This window comes from Netta rufina (genome assembly GCF_964035555.1).
Source record: "Netta rufina genome assembly, chromosome: 6".
Taxonomy (NCBI): Eukaryota; Metazoa; Chordata; class Aves; order Anseriformes; family Anatidae; genus Netta; species Netta rufina.
The window spans coordinates 4,992,994-5,006,807 of record NC_140129.1 but is presented as its reverse complement, the minus strand read 5'-3'; the positions used below and the strand labels follow the sequence as shown (position 1 = coordinate 5,006,807).

At 39.1% G+C, this 13,814-nt stretch overlaps 1 protein-coding gene across 3 annotated transcripts in view; it reads left to right on the top strand.

The window, feature by feature from the left end:
* The window catches only part of PMS1 (PMS1 homolog 1, mismatch repair system component), a 43,354-nt gene extending 29,885 nt beyond the window's left edge, over positions 1–13,469 (top strand). For all 3 annotated transcript variants that reach the window (XM_084288811.1, XM_084288809.1, XM_084288810.1), the window contains exons 10-13: positions 2,540–2,989; positions 3,535–3,665; positions 10,530–10,690; positions 13,100–13,469. In XM_084288811.1, the coding sequence (XP_084144937.1) occupies positions 2,540–2,989; positions 3,535–3,665; positions 10,530–10,690; positions 13,100–13,291 (934 nt within the window). In that variant the 3' untranslated portion in view covers positions 13,292–13,469. The remainder of the gene's footprint in view (positions 1–2,539; positions 2,990–3,534; positions 3,666–10,529; positions 10,691–13,099) is intronic.
* The last annotated feature ends 345 nt before the right edge of the window (positions 13,470–13,814 follow it).

The window sequence follows — 13,814 nt, the reverse complement described above, 5'->3', positions numbered from 1 at the left end:
GCCCTTGCTGCGGGTTGACAGATTGGAGCGTGCCCATAGACTGTTGGTGACCAGGAACTAGCTCCTGGCTGGTAGCTTTTGCCTGCCTGATTTATTTTTAAGCATTTCGTGGCTTTTGTGTGCAGCTCATTTGCAAATCTTTTGGTATAGATCCCTTTGGGGTAACTATACTTGCTTAGCAATTTCAGAAAAAATATCCGTGAAGCCTTTGTTTTAACCTTGTGGTCAATATGTGGGTAGGGGTCACCAGGTGGTCAGTAGCCATGCCTTGTATTCCTAGCCAGCTCCACTCAGATGCTGCCAGATATTAACACTAAATAACTGTATCAATAATTGGTATCAGTCCTTACATCCTGTTGTTTGTCCCCAGCATTTGTTTAGCAGTAGTAGCAGGTTCATGTTGTCCACCCGGAGGAAGCTGGGCTGCTCCCCTGAAAGCTGCACGTCAGAAGCACGCGGTGACCAGCTGATAGGAGCAGTTCAAAGCTTTGTTTGGCTTCACAAAGGCAGGAGACACAGAAATAGAAGATGACATTTACTTCTGGTGAGAGTTTGAGTGCTCTGGGTTTCGTTATGTGATGCTGAGGGGTATTACATTCAGATACCTCTGCTCTGGACTTGTACACATCGGTGCAAGTCACCAGTTCTGGTCAGAGCTCACTCCAAATAGCTCACCTGAGGTCGGTAGTTTTATTTGTCTACTCAGTGTAACAGTCTGAGGGACATTATGTTCTTTTTTCTTTTTTTTTTTTTTTCCTGTTAGATGCTGAATATTTCGTTTAGGTTTAAGCTGCAAGGAGAAAGTAATAAATTGTGGGATGCGTTTTTCTAAGTTGCGCCAAAGTTTCCTTTGAGACGAGGCTTTATTCTAGTCTTCCACTTCCCTCCTTACACCCAGGGTTTTGCAGATTTCCTTGGCTGTAGGTTTTGGAAATGGAGGCAAGGACCCTGACTTTACAGTCCTAATTCACAAAGCAGGGAAGAAACTGCTCCTGTTGATTACGCTTGCTTCTGGGGAAGGCCCTTGGAAAAAGCAAAGGTGTTCCCTAGCAGTTTGTAAACTGGCTGTTTTCAGTGGTTCTGAACAAATCACCGAGAGTCACTTGCAAAACCCTCACAGTCAGAGCTTGCAAGGCTAGAAATTTTCTGATGGTGGCCTAAAATGACAACTAAGGAAGATTTCCTTGGAAAAAGTGTTTTCGTTTTGGGTTATCTGTATCATTGAAAGCTCGGTGCTCTCGTAGTTGAATATTCTCCTGCGTTATGACTGTGTCTATTCAAAACAAAGTATTTATTGATCTGGTCAAAGCTATAAATGTATTCTGGCGAAAAAATTTCTGTTCAAGTGATTTCATCCATTCATTTTAAGAGGAGCAGATGTTTTTTATCTTAACATTTACTCCATATTTTCTAGGACATGATTTATTGCAAGAAACTATTTAAGCTGACTTTTTTAGTTAACTAAATATTGGTACCATATGTGAGTGCTAGCACATCATAATTAATTGCAAATGGTGACCCTTTTGTTGACCTTAATTTTCCAGTGTGCATACACATAATTGAATTAAACTGTTCCAGCAAGTAGCAATAAATAAATATGACCAGCTAAAATACTTATTTCCAACACTTACACATGATAGTACTACCTTTTAGTGAAGATCAGGCTGCTCTGAATAACCTGCCAGAATTCAGAACATCAAATCAGGGCAAAAGAGGGAGTTAGCACATTGCTCCTTTGGCCTTTGAAAAATCAGGCTCTTGTGGAGGAGGGAAGCATAAACCTGGCATCTCTAAAGCCTGAGCTATCTTCCTGACACTTGCAAACTCATTAAGAATCCATTCAGGTTGTAGAGGTTTAGTACGTAGCAATGGTTGCACTGTTCAGACAGCATTTAGAAGAGTTCATTATTGAGTATTTTTGTAAAAACAAATCTGTAAATTTATTAGAGTTCTGTGATAACCTTATTTATTCTGGATTCATGGGTTTTTATTTCTGTGGCTAATTGTAGGCCATGTGAAGTCAGCGTAATTCTTTACCTCAACTGAAGCTCGAGGCTTCTGAAATGATTTAACCTCCATCCCTCTAGGCAAGCGCTTGGACTCCCCTTGAAATTCACGTAGCTCTAGAAGCTGAAATGACTTTTGTGAGTAGGGCTGGATGCGCCTCTGACAAAGCTCCTCCAAAAGCTGTGCATCTGATTGCAGATTTGAGTTAGGCCTTTGGGACTGAGGTCTAATGCAATCTGCTGTGGCTCTTGGTGCGATGCTGTAAGATGCAGCTCACTCCTCCCTGTTCAGTTGCTGAGGTTTTGCTGGCTGTCATGATGAAGGAAATTTTCCACCTCCTCCTGTTCGCTGGGCAGGGTCACCTACCAATCCCAATCTCCCTCCCACCCCATTCGTAGTGGAAGCTTATTGATGTGGCTAATTAATGAACCATGGGGATTCTCGCCTGTCTAGGGATGGGTTCCTTGCCCTTTGCTAGTGTTGAAGTCTGGGGTTTCTTGCTTGGTTCAACTGGTTCGTTTTCTCTTTTAAGCTATGAAATAAAAGCTGCTAAAGACCTGGAACGATACAACAGAGAGGCCAGTAAAGCTATGCAGCAAACAGTGCACAGACCCACGAAGGACACAGAGAGACAGAAACCCAGGCTGAAGAGTTCCCTGTCCAACCAGCAGAAGCTTGACAAAATGTTCCATGCTCAAACTGAAAAGAAGCAGAAAGCTGAGCAGCCTCTGAAAACTGTGACAGTACCTTTTTCCCTGAGCTCCTGTAGACATCAGAGGCGTGAGAAAAGTAATTCAGCTGAACACGAGCTTTACCTGATCCGTCGTCAGAGCTTTCCTGATATCTGGATATTCGCTACGGAAAAAAAGCTGATGTTGCTGAATCCATATAGGTTGGAAGAAGCCCTGCTGCACAAAAGGTTGCTGAAGAATCACCAGCTTCCAGTAGAGAAACTGGACAAGCCAATCGTGTTAACAGACAGGTAGCGTACAAATGAGCAAAAACCTGTGTATTATTTAAATAATTGATGGTTAGTTAGAGTAGGTTTGTATGGCCCTGTTTGCTGATTCTGTGACTATTTTAATCTGAAAGCATACAAAGCATAAAAATATGCTCTTAGAGATAAACAAATGAACAAATAATGAGCAGGCCTGGTCATACTCCAGTTGAAATAAGTATGAGTTTTGACCTGTTTGGCTGGTAGTGCAGTGAAGACAAGTTTCTTCCCCCAGAGGGAAACTAAATGCTGCACATTTTCACAACTTCACTCTAGCTAACTTTCCCCACGGATTAGGGAACGGCTGATGTAATTATTATTATTATATGTCTAAACTTGGTCATTCTTTAAGATACATGAATAGTTGATGCTTTATATTTCTTCTTTGAGCAAACTGCTTTTTTCCAAATACTTTAAAAAAATTTTTGATCACTCTCGATGCCTTAACATTTTTAGTGCATTTTTCTCACAGTTTTAATTTTCAAATTCATTATATTTTTTTTAACCTTTTGGCTGTTTTTTCTTTCCAGTATTCTTGGTGGATCTCACTATATGTCTGCTCTTCACAAAATGCAGAAGGATTACCAGAGATTAAAGGGATCAGCTTATTTGACAGACCCAAGGCTTGTAGCAAATGGATTCCAGATAAAAATGATTGAAGGTATGGTGGTTTTAAAATCTTTTAGTCTTACTGGGGCTTGCTTCTTCTGATTTACTGAATTAAATGATGTAGATCTTGTTGTTCAACATCACCTTATCATTTAAAACACCGAGGTCCTGCCTTCCCTAAGATTGAGAATGTAAAAGGCGTTTAGATGTAGAGCTCAGGGATATGGTTTAGTGGAGGACTGGTTACCGTTAGGTCAAAGGTTGGACTTGGTGATCTTGGAGGTCTCTTCCAACCTAGATGATTCTGTGATTCTTTATTGCTTTGTTAGGCCAGTAATTGTCTACGTGGAACATTGAGTAATAAAAACTAGTAACTGAAGAGAAAACATGAATAAAAAAGGAAAGGTCTGTAGATAACAATGTAATGAGCACTTCCTGTTTACACAGAATCACAGAATCACAGAAATTCTAGGTTGGAAGAGACCTCAAGATCATCGAGTCCAACCTCTGACCTAACGCTAACAGTCCCCACTAAACCATATCCCTAAGCTCTACATCTAAACGTCTTTTGAAGACTTCCAGGGATGGTGACTCCACCACTTCCCTGGGCAGCCTGTTCCAGTGCCTCACAACCCTTTCGGTAAAGAAGTTCTTCCTAACATCTAACCTAAAACTCCCCTGGCTCAACTTTAGCCCATTCCCCCTCGTCCTGTCACCAGGCACGTGGGAGAACAGACCAACCCCCACCTCGCTACAGCCTCCCTTGAGGTACCTATAGAGAGCAAACACACACATCTCAGCATTTCAAAGAGTGTGTGAAATCCACATTCTCCTGACATTTTTGTATTAAAAAAAAGTAATAATAATAAAAAAAAATCATTCTCCAAATGCTGGATTGCCATTCTGACAGAGTGATTAAAGCGATGAGAATTCCATAGTCCTGCAGCTTCTTCCAAGAGGATAGGTATTTGCATAATCCCCTGTGAGTATGTGCTTTAGCGGACTATCCCTCTGCCCTTCAGAAATTGAGGAGGTCCAGTAAGGAGCCGGAGCAGGTTACTGTTCTTCAGGATTTATTGAATATTGAATTTATTGATAGTTATTGTTCTATCAGGATTTAATACAGGGCCCAAAGGGGCCAGTGAAGAGAGGGTTAGAGGATCACTGTCAGCCCTTTTGGTAGTTTGTTCTCAACTCTCAGTCTACTTTCCAATGCCTCTAATTTGATCACAGACTAGATCTGTTTAATATAACATCCTTTCACCTTAACAAGAGAGATTTAATGTTTAAGTATTTTCCTGAAGAGTGATTTGCAGGGATGCTGTTGGAAGTCCAGAGGCAACCCACCCAGGGTCGGTTCTGTGCAACAGGATTTCTCCAGCAGAATTCCAAGAAAAGCAAACTTCCTTGGGGGTGGTACCTAGCTGTGACAGCTCGGAGAAAAGGTTCACTATAAGAGCTGTTAGAAATGCTATAGCTTCATGTGTTACAGAACCCCGCATATGTATAGTGATGACAGATCTACTCCAACATATGGGATCTTTTAAGAGTAGGGACAAAAAAGGGATGTGGAGTAATTCCCTCAGTCAGAGGCTGGCTCTTGGGAAGAGCAGAGCCTAAGCTGTTTTCTTTTCTTAACCATGCACAACAAAAACAAGGACGCTTCTTTCTGACTGGCTAAATCCTGTGATAAATAACAAGAACTTTGTAAAAGCAATGTTCGTGGAAATACTCTTAGATTGAATGATTAGGGGAATAGAGCGCCTATGGTAAGAGACAGCTCTTCCAAAGCTCGGTCAAGTAAATCAGCAGCTGAGCAGGTCTACGATTTGTCTCTAGACAAATACGGGAGGAAGGGATCTGAACTCAGCCTTTTTGCTCACAGACCTTCCTTGGAGGTGTAGGGGGCTTCTTCCAGGATTCAGGTTTGCGCAGAATCCGATTAATGTAAACTGGTTGTGCATAAATTCACTCTGGAGAATTGTGAAGACAGTTTTTAGGTAACAGCAGATTAGAGTTGTTGAGCAGTCTCGTGATACTGGAGGAGGGAAACGACTTTTAAGATGGCTTGCTTAGGGTAAGAGCAGTATTTAACAATAATATTTAGCACCAAAGGACTCGACCTAGTAACCAGGAAGTAGTAAGTGACTGTCTTCAAATACAATGCCCCTAGCTGTATAAAATGAAGAAAATGAGGTCTTGTGAGGAAACTTGTTTGCATTTGGATGGCAGTTAGTGGAAGTATGAAGGCTACTCCATTGGCTTTGTGCACTGTACAGGTTGAGGAACCACGGTAGGTAAGCCATGGGCTTGATGAGTACTTTATGGCCAGCCCATATGAAGAATGGGAATCTAATTCTGTTCTTTGTCCCAGTCTGATATTTTAACTACTTGAGTGAAACGTTATTCACATCTGAGGCTTGTCAGTCATGTTTATAAGCTTCTGCTGATGACATTACGGCAGTTACAGCCCCTGCTTTTAAAAGAGCATAGCATTGCAGGGGAAGGTAGAAAGACCAGGAAAAAAAATGGAATTTCACCCAGCCTTTTTTCCAACCGACCCAAGGATTTTTACTTAATACTTCATCAGTTCCTCTCTTTTCTTTCTTTTATTAAACTCCCCCCTGAAATACGCCACAAACTCTTGCTGTTACAAACACTAAATCTATTTTTCAGGAACACAGATATTAATTATTAACACTCCTTGCCTGCCCTTTTTTGGAAATTTCACTTTGTAGTTTGGGGTTCTTTATTCTAGATCCTTCTTCTCTTAATTTTTACGTAAAGTGACCTGCAAATCAGGCATGTTTTGTCCCACTCACACGGGAATATTCTGTAGCATTTCTCAACTTCGAGTACAAGTTCATCTCATAAAACATTTTACAGTGTCTTTGATTTGTTTGTTGTTAACCTCAGATACAGCCTGTAAATGGGACGTTTGCTTAGATGGTTTTGGACTAGAAGTTGTCTCAGAAAAGTTTTTTCTTCGGTACATACTGTTAATTATTTGGGACGGGTTGCTGTCTCGCCTAATTTGTCAGCTCTCTTGAATCTTCCTTTGACTGCTGTTTCTTAATATTGACTCTATTCAACTCCTCTGATAACTTCATACCCCTTCAAAGGACAGTCTGAATGCCTTTGGGGCAGTAAATGTCCCAAAATTGCAGACAAAAATCAGAGGCTGATCCCTGTCTTACTATTGTTACAGTAATTCTCCATGCAGGCAGGGTGCAACAGTGGAGTTTTCCAGGCAACCTTGTAACGGGAGCCATAAGAGAAGACAACATCTGTAGAGTACGGCCACTTTGTTCACCTGCTCATCCTCCTCCAGCTGGTGATTCACTTGCTTGGTCTTTTTGTGTTCTGTAAGCAAGATGATTTCATGTAGGCCCTCCCCAGAGCTTTCTTTTCCAAAGGATCCATTTGATTTACTTCTGATCCCATGGACAGGAAGACTGAAATGCTTGACTTCAGGTGGAGCAATGCCAATATTGCTAGCTAACCAGCGCTCAAGGAAGTTTTCATTTTGGAATTTTGTGTCTTCTGTTGGGAAAATCAGAACCCTGCCATTATTAACACTGGCAGATCTGCCACTGTGCTTGGGCACTTCCTGCCACTTTAAAGCTGGGGTTGTTGGGGTGTTGAAGTGCTTTTGAAGTTAAATTGGACTGGTTTTGTGTTTTGTTTTGTTGTTTTTTTTTTCCATCAGAGATACTTTTTTTTTAGTAACAGAAAACTATTGACTTTTCATTCGATTTACTTGCCTGAATGATTAGTTTTCAATTTCATCAGCCTTATATTGCCAAGATATTTTTCTCTGACTTCGCCTCATAGGGTTTTGAATGGTCTAATTAGGACTTTTCCTCCTGTCAAGGACTCGTTTTCACATGGAGTTCTGATCTTGTCCTGTTATTTTAGCAGGAAAACTCTTTCAGCTTCTGGCAACGTTATCCTTTTTCACCAGTGCAGCTCTTGGATAGCAACTTTTAAAGAAGTGCAAGAGTTTCAGGCCTTACTTGTGTGTTGCCTTCGTTTAAGGCTAAGTCTGTCCTTTGAATGCTCCTTTGCTGTGAGAAAAGAATGTCATTTAGCTTTGTTTTTTATTGTTTTTAGACTCTGACTGCAACCAAAGCTGTTTTAAGTATCTTAGACATTGGATGTGTCATATCTTCTTGTTTTGGTAGACCAATATTTTTCATAAAGTCTCTTTGTCTCTCCTTATATTGATTGCTCAGCAGTCTAAGGAGTTTCTAACTAGATTTTTCTCTGGATAGCTGACAGTGAAAAACATGTTGTGAAATAGCTCAGAAAAAGCTTCTTGCTGTAAATATGTCAGTTAGGCAAAATCAATGGTTTCTTTGTGGAACGTGCCAGTTGTTGTGATCTGCAGAGCTGTGACGCTGAGCTCCAGTCCTCCTTCCACTGCCCTCCCGCCCCCTCATGTTTTGGCCTTACTGAGACTTCAAGTGATGCTACCTTTGGGAGAGCAGCCTGTTTGCTTTTACTTAGCTCAGTACTCTGGGATCTTCCAGGCATTTGTTTGCTGGGTGTAGCTTGCAGTGATCCCTATATACAGAGGAGCGTTTCAAGAAGTAAGACGAATTACTTTCCATCCAGTTCTTCTTAACATGTTTTTGGAATATGGAGCTTTACAACACGTCTGTCTCTTTCCTCCGTGATAGGATGAATTTTGGGGTGGAAAGGAACTGGGAGCAGGGACCAACCACGTCTTACCCTTTTTATTTTATTTATTTATTTTTATTACGGTGGGCCTAGTGTCATGCCCTAAGGCGTGCTGTTAGGGTAGAACTGTATGCTTAGTAGAATATGTGCATCTAACCTATGTATATGCAAAGAATGTGCTTACAGGGCTTCAAAGAGCAGTAACAGGCAAATAACCCATCTTCCTTGGTAACATGAGCTGCCTCAGCTCTTGTAACCGACCAGTGGAAAATCATGCTGCTCCTTTATTTCAGCTTGATTTTGATCATAGACTGTCAGCTAGGTAGACTTAGAGTGTCACCTAATCTAGGTGGCTGCTGGAAGAGAGCAGTTTTTCCTGGCCATCAAAAAGGAATTATCCAAAGATGATTGTAAATGTTTTGTTTGGACAGAAAAAGGGGAAATTTGTAGCAATGAGAAATCCACATTTTTAGTGAGTTGAAAACTAGTTTATTTGTTCACTGACATATTTTCCTTGGAAGTTGCAGAGCATTTCACAGAAATTACCATGGATACTGCTTGAAGACTGCTGTTTGAGTACTCAAAAATCTTAATGTATATTTTGTCAAAAATTTACAAGTACACTGAGGTTTGGACATCTGCTTATATCATCAGATGCTGCCAATATCTGAATTCCTGCAAAGACTTGCAGATAAATATGTTAATCAGCATGCAATGGACTACTTTTTAGTTTCAAGAATGTAAGCAGAAAAGGAGAATGATACACAAACAGAAGTGCTAAAGAAGGAAATTTCACGATTTGTATTGTTTGTTCTTATGTTACACTTGCTTTGAAGTCTCATCTGACTTTCAAGTAAGTGAAAAGTATTGTGAAGTCAAATCTGACTGTCAAAATTGGCATACAAAGAAATTGCTATCGGTAAAACTAAAAAGTTTTGAGCATCAGCAGTCTTACAAGCAAGCATATCTGACTAGTTTACTGGGTTTGCTTAAAAAAAAAAATGCTTAGCAAATCCTGAAACTCAGTGTCGTGAGACTTTAAGAGGGAATGCAAACTTCTAAACTGAAAATCTTAACATTTGAAACTTAATGAAGTTCTTTGTCCTGTCTTTGTTAGCATATAGAGCTTTGGTAGCCTATAGAGCATATAAAATCCTGTCGTTGGCAACATATAGAGCATACAGAACTATTGAAGGTTCATCAGATAGGATATGCTCTTCTTGTAGAGAGAAAGCAGCAAGCGGTCTGGAACAGTGACACAAATCTAGTCTTGCTTTCATTAAAACAAAATTTGCATAAAAATGAAACGAGCTGGAGGAGATTAAGAACAGACACTTCATCTTTGACGCTGTCTCTTGCGGCCTTTCTTGTGGGGAAATGTTGGCATAGTACGTGGTCTTATCTCACCTTTAGTAGCTGGCAACCTTTCAGATAGTTTAAAGTTCTGCTTTCAGCTGATTCTGATCACAGGCTTACAGCAGTACATAAAAAATGGCTGGTTTTGCTGGCCAAGATTAGCAAAAGACAGCCTGAAAAAGAAGAGGGCAACAATGCTGGGTGAAAAAGGAAATAAAGCTTCAAATCTGAAGTGGTGCTAAATATATAGCTGGAAGTAGGTTATGTGATTTTTAGTTCCTTGTATCAAATTCCCACTCTGGTCCAAGTGTCTCTGGCCATGAAGCATAAAACAAGTCCAACATTATTTACCTGGTGACACGCTCATATTTAGAGAACTGTTTTCAACCTATCTGTTAGCATCTGTGAGCTTCCTTCTGTTAGCATTTGAACTGTACAGATGTCTAAACCAATTCCATAGGAAGTAGTGCCAACGCTGTTTTATTTTTTTTCAAATTAAATTGGATTTTATTACAAGCTTCTAATTCAATTTTATGTATGTTTTAATAAAAGCAGTAGAAGTTTTAAAAAGGTATGCTCAAGACTGGGAATTTTGCAAAATGCTTTAAGCATTTAAACTGTGCCAGCCAGGATTTGAATTAAAATACACAGAAGTGTTTGTGATGTCAATATGCACGCATCGCGACTGTGAAACCTGGGACAAAAAAAATGCTCTTCACTCCAGAGAAGGATGACAAAAAGGTTTCCTGGTTGTACTGAATTCATTATATTAATTTATTAAGCGATTTTACATCTGTTTAATTTTCTATGAATTGCTCCAGAATAGAAATCGAAGTGTATATGTGTATAAATTACTGTTTTGTTTTCATATTTTCAGGTGCTTCACCTACAGAAAGTCATATGGAAATAGAAGGAATGGCTAATTGTCTGCCATACTATGGTCTTTCTGATTTGAAAGAAATTCTGAATGCAGTAGTTAATAGGAATGCAAAGGAAGTATATGAATGTAGGCCTCTCAAAGTGATAAATTACTTGGAGGTAAGATGTAACAATTTGCTAGTAAGTGCTGACCAGCTAAGCTTACATTAAGTCTTTAAACAGCTTGACAAATCTTTCTTCAGTTTTTAAGTAATGTAGTTCTGTTCCATACAGAAGTTACTTCTGAAAAGGAGAACACCAGATCTTCTTTGAGGTGTATGAGTTCTGCATTGCTTACCTAAATACTTCCATCAGACATACTGCAAAACAGTGCAATGTGATCCAATACATACTTAGGTTCACAAAATTTTTCTACTTAAGCAATTTTCAGACTAGAAAGCTCCATGTTAGAATACAGAACTGTCATAAAATTGCTTACAAACTCTACAAGCGGTTGAACGCAGAAGTCTTCAAGCTTTTATTCCTTTGTAAATGCATCTGTGAAGAAATGATAAAATGATTTAATATAGTAGTTTATGAAAAGTGTTATCAAAAGCTTAACTGTCATGTAAAACTCAATGAGATACACGTCCTGAAAAGCAGAAAGTACACCATTTCCACTCAAACAAAAATTCCTATGATTCAGTCAAAGACAGGATAGAGACAAAGGGAGACTTCCTTGCCAGAAAGCAAGCTGTCACTGGAATTAAGACATGGAAGTAAAAAAAATGACGTCTCACAAGCAGTGAAATCCATATGCTTCTGCAAATGCTTGTATTTAGGTAACATCACTAACTTCTGCAGTTAAAGGAAGCACATGCTGACAACTGACAGTCCTAGAAGACCACTGCATTCAGTGCACTAGTAAGTTCTGCTGTGTGCTGGCAGAGGAAACCACGTGTTCTCCACCAGCAGCCAGCATTTCTCATAGGCAGCTAGAGGTATGGTACTTGAGTAAAAGAATCTTTAATCTGTTTTCAGAAGTTACTATGCAACAGTTGGAACTGGAATGCCTTTTGTCAATATTTGATATGCAAATAGATGAACTTGTCTGTCCAGAGACAATAATGGGCATGAATTTGCACATACAATTAATACATACGGTACTAGTGAAAGCTGGAGTAACTAACAAGAGTAGTTTTCGATCATTTTTTTAATCTTAATTCTAGATGTTTCACTAATGCTATCCTTAATTCCAATTCCTAGCAATCTGTGAAGAAAGAATACCAAAGTATGTGCTCAATTTTTTCTTGGTTTAAGTAATTGCCAACACACTTTCCTGAATCAGGCTACTGAGTGGGACTTGGGCACTTACAAAGAATATATACTTGACTTTTTAAATATTACTTGTACAGATCTTTTCCTGTCTTTTTGAGGCAGCAAATTTACAGCTGCCTTTGAAGCAAGTGTGATTCTGTTGTGTACCACAGAACCATTCTCATGCACCCTTGAAGAAGGGGTGAGTTAAGCCCTGAGGCAGGAATGTAACTTGGTTTGGAGGTGGAAGCTTTATTTTCTCTACTTACAAATACTCATTAGTCAGATGGACTGGGATGGAATTGGTTTGTAGGAAGGCTGGTGTTTAGAAGAGAGGTGTGTGCATAAAGGTGTGTATATATATAAGTAATAAAGATAAATATTAAGAGATTATCAAAGGAAGCTTTATTAAAAACAATTTTCAATCCTGTGAGGAGCATTTAGAAAGAGGAAGCGCATACAGCAATAAAAGTAGCTGGAAAATGCATGTTTACTAGGAAGTATGTGGCTTGCAATCATGAAAAAATGATTTTAAAGATAAACACTGGGTGTTTTTTGCCATTCTGGTGGGCTAAACACTGGAAATGCTGTTTGCTGTCATGTTCAGAATTGCAACTTCTATCATGAGTTTCATGTTTGAGCAGTCAGCATTTCCTCATCTTTTACCATCTTCTGGTAGACCCAGAAGCAAAAATTGTCTGAAAAAATCATTTGGAAGTTGTCGGATTCTTTGCGGGTGGGTGCTTCGGTAGTTGTGTTTAGTAACTAGTCACTTCTGCTTTCTAGTACTGTGAGGTAACTGAATAAAGTAGGTTATAGTTAATACAGCATTGATTTAAAATTTCACTGTATTATTTTTAAAACTGTTTAGCTGTTTAATTTATGCTAGTTCGTTATCTTGTGGTGTACAGTGTGTCTTGTGAACTGATAAATGTCTTCAGGTGATACTGTTGCCAACAGAAAATCTTATGTTCAGAAACACTGAGCATCTTGCAAAAGTGGACCCTAAAAGAAAGAAAAGAGTACAGACATGACCAGGAGACTGACTATGTGTGACTCTTGTAGAAGTGCATGAAATGACCAGTAAGATATGTTTAGAGTTCCATTTGAGTTTCTGGGATTCAGAATGTTCAGAATATATCAGCAGAAAAGAGAAAAGTGACCTTTCAACAGTGAGTGCTTAATTCCTGCTTTCTGGTAGCCTCAGGTTAATATGTTACAAAGCGGCACTTTAATACTATTGGGTTTTTGGTTTTGTTTTCCTTTCCACAGGGAGAAGCAGTGCGTTTAGCTCGGCAGCTGCCCTTACATTTGTCAAAAGAAGATGTACAAAACACAGTTTACAGGATGAAGCAACAGCTTGGAAGGGAAAATAAAGGCTGTGTTCATGGTCGTCCTTTTTTTCATCACTTAACAGATATTCCAGAAGTTAACAAGCACAACTCCAAGGAATTTATTCAGTAAATGGAACATTTTGTTTGGGATCATTTCTCTCTTACTTAATTTTGATCGTTACTCTGTAACTTCAGAGTGTTTTGTGTAAAGCTTTTGTATAATGAGTTTTTATTATTGTAAGTTCACTTTCTGGAGTTTTTTGATTTAGATTCAAATGCTACTTGACAAATGGAAATAAATTAATACTGTAGAGAAACAAACTTTTTTTTTTTTTTTTTTGTAAGAATTTATTAAAGCAATATTCTCAACTGGTTTGATTCTGTCCTTATTGCTGCATGTTTAGAAAATAACAGTATATCAAAATGCTTTAGATATGAAGTGGTTAGAAACTGCTTTCATTGGAGCCCGGCAAAACTTACTGCACTGTGACAGGAGATGATAATTGTTCAAGGAAGCGAGGTAGCTGTAGGTATTTAAATTTGGCATTTCCCTGTACAGGTATTGTTGCCACAAATTCATAGTGTTATTTCTGTTTGAAAATAGCAAGATTGTGTAAATGGGTATTGAAGTCTTAGTCTTCGAAAGGCTTTTC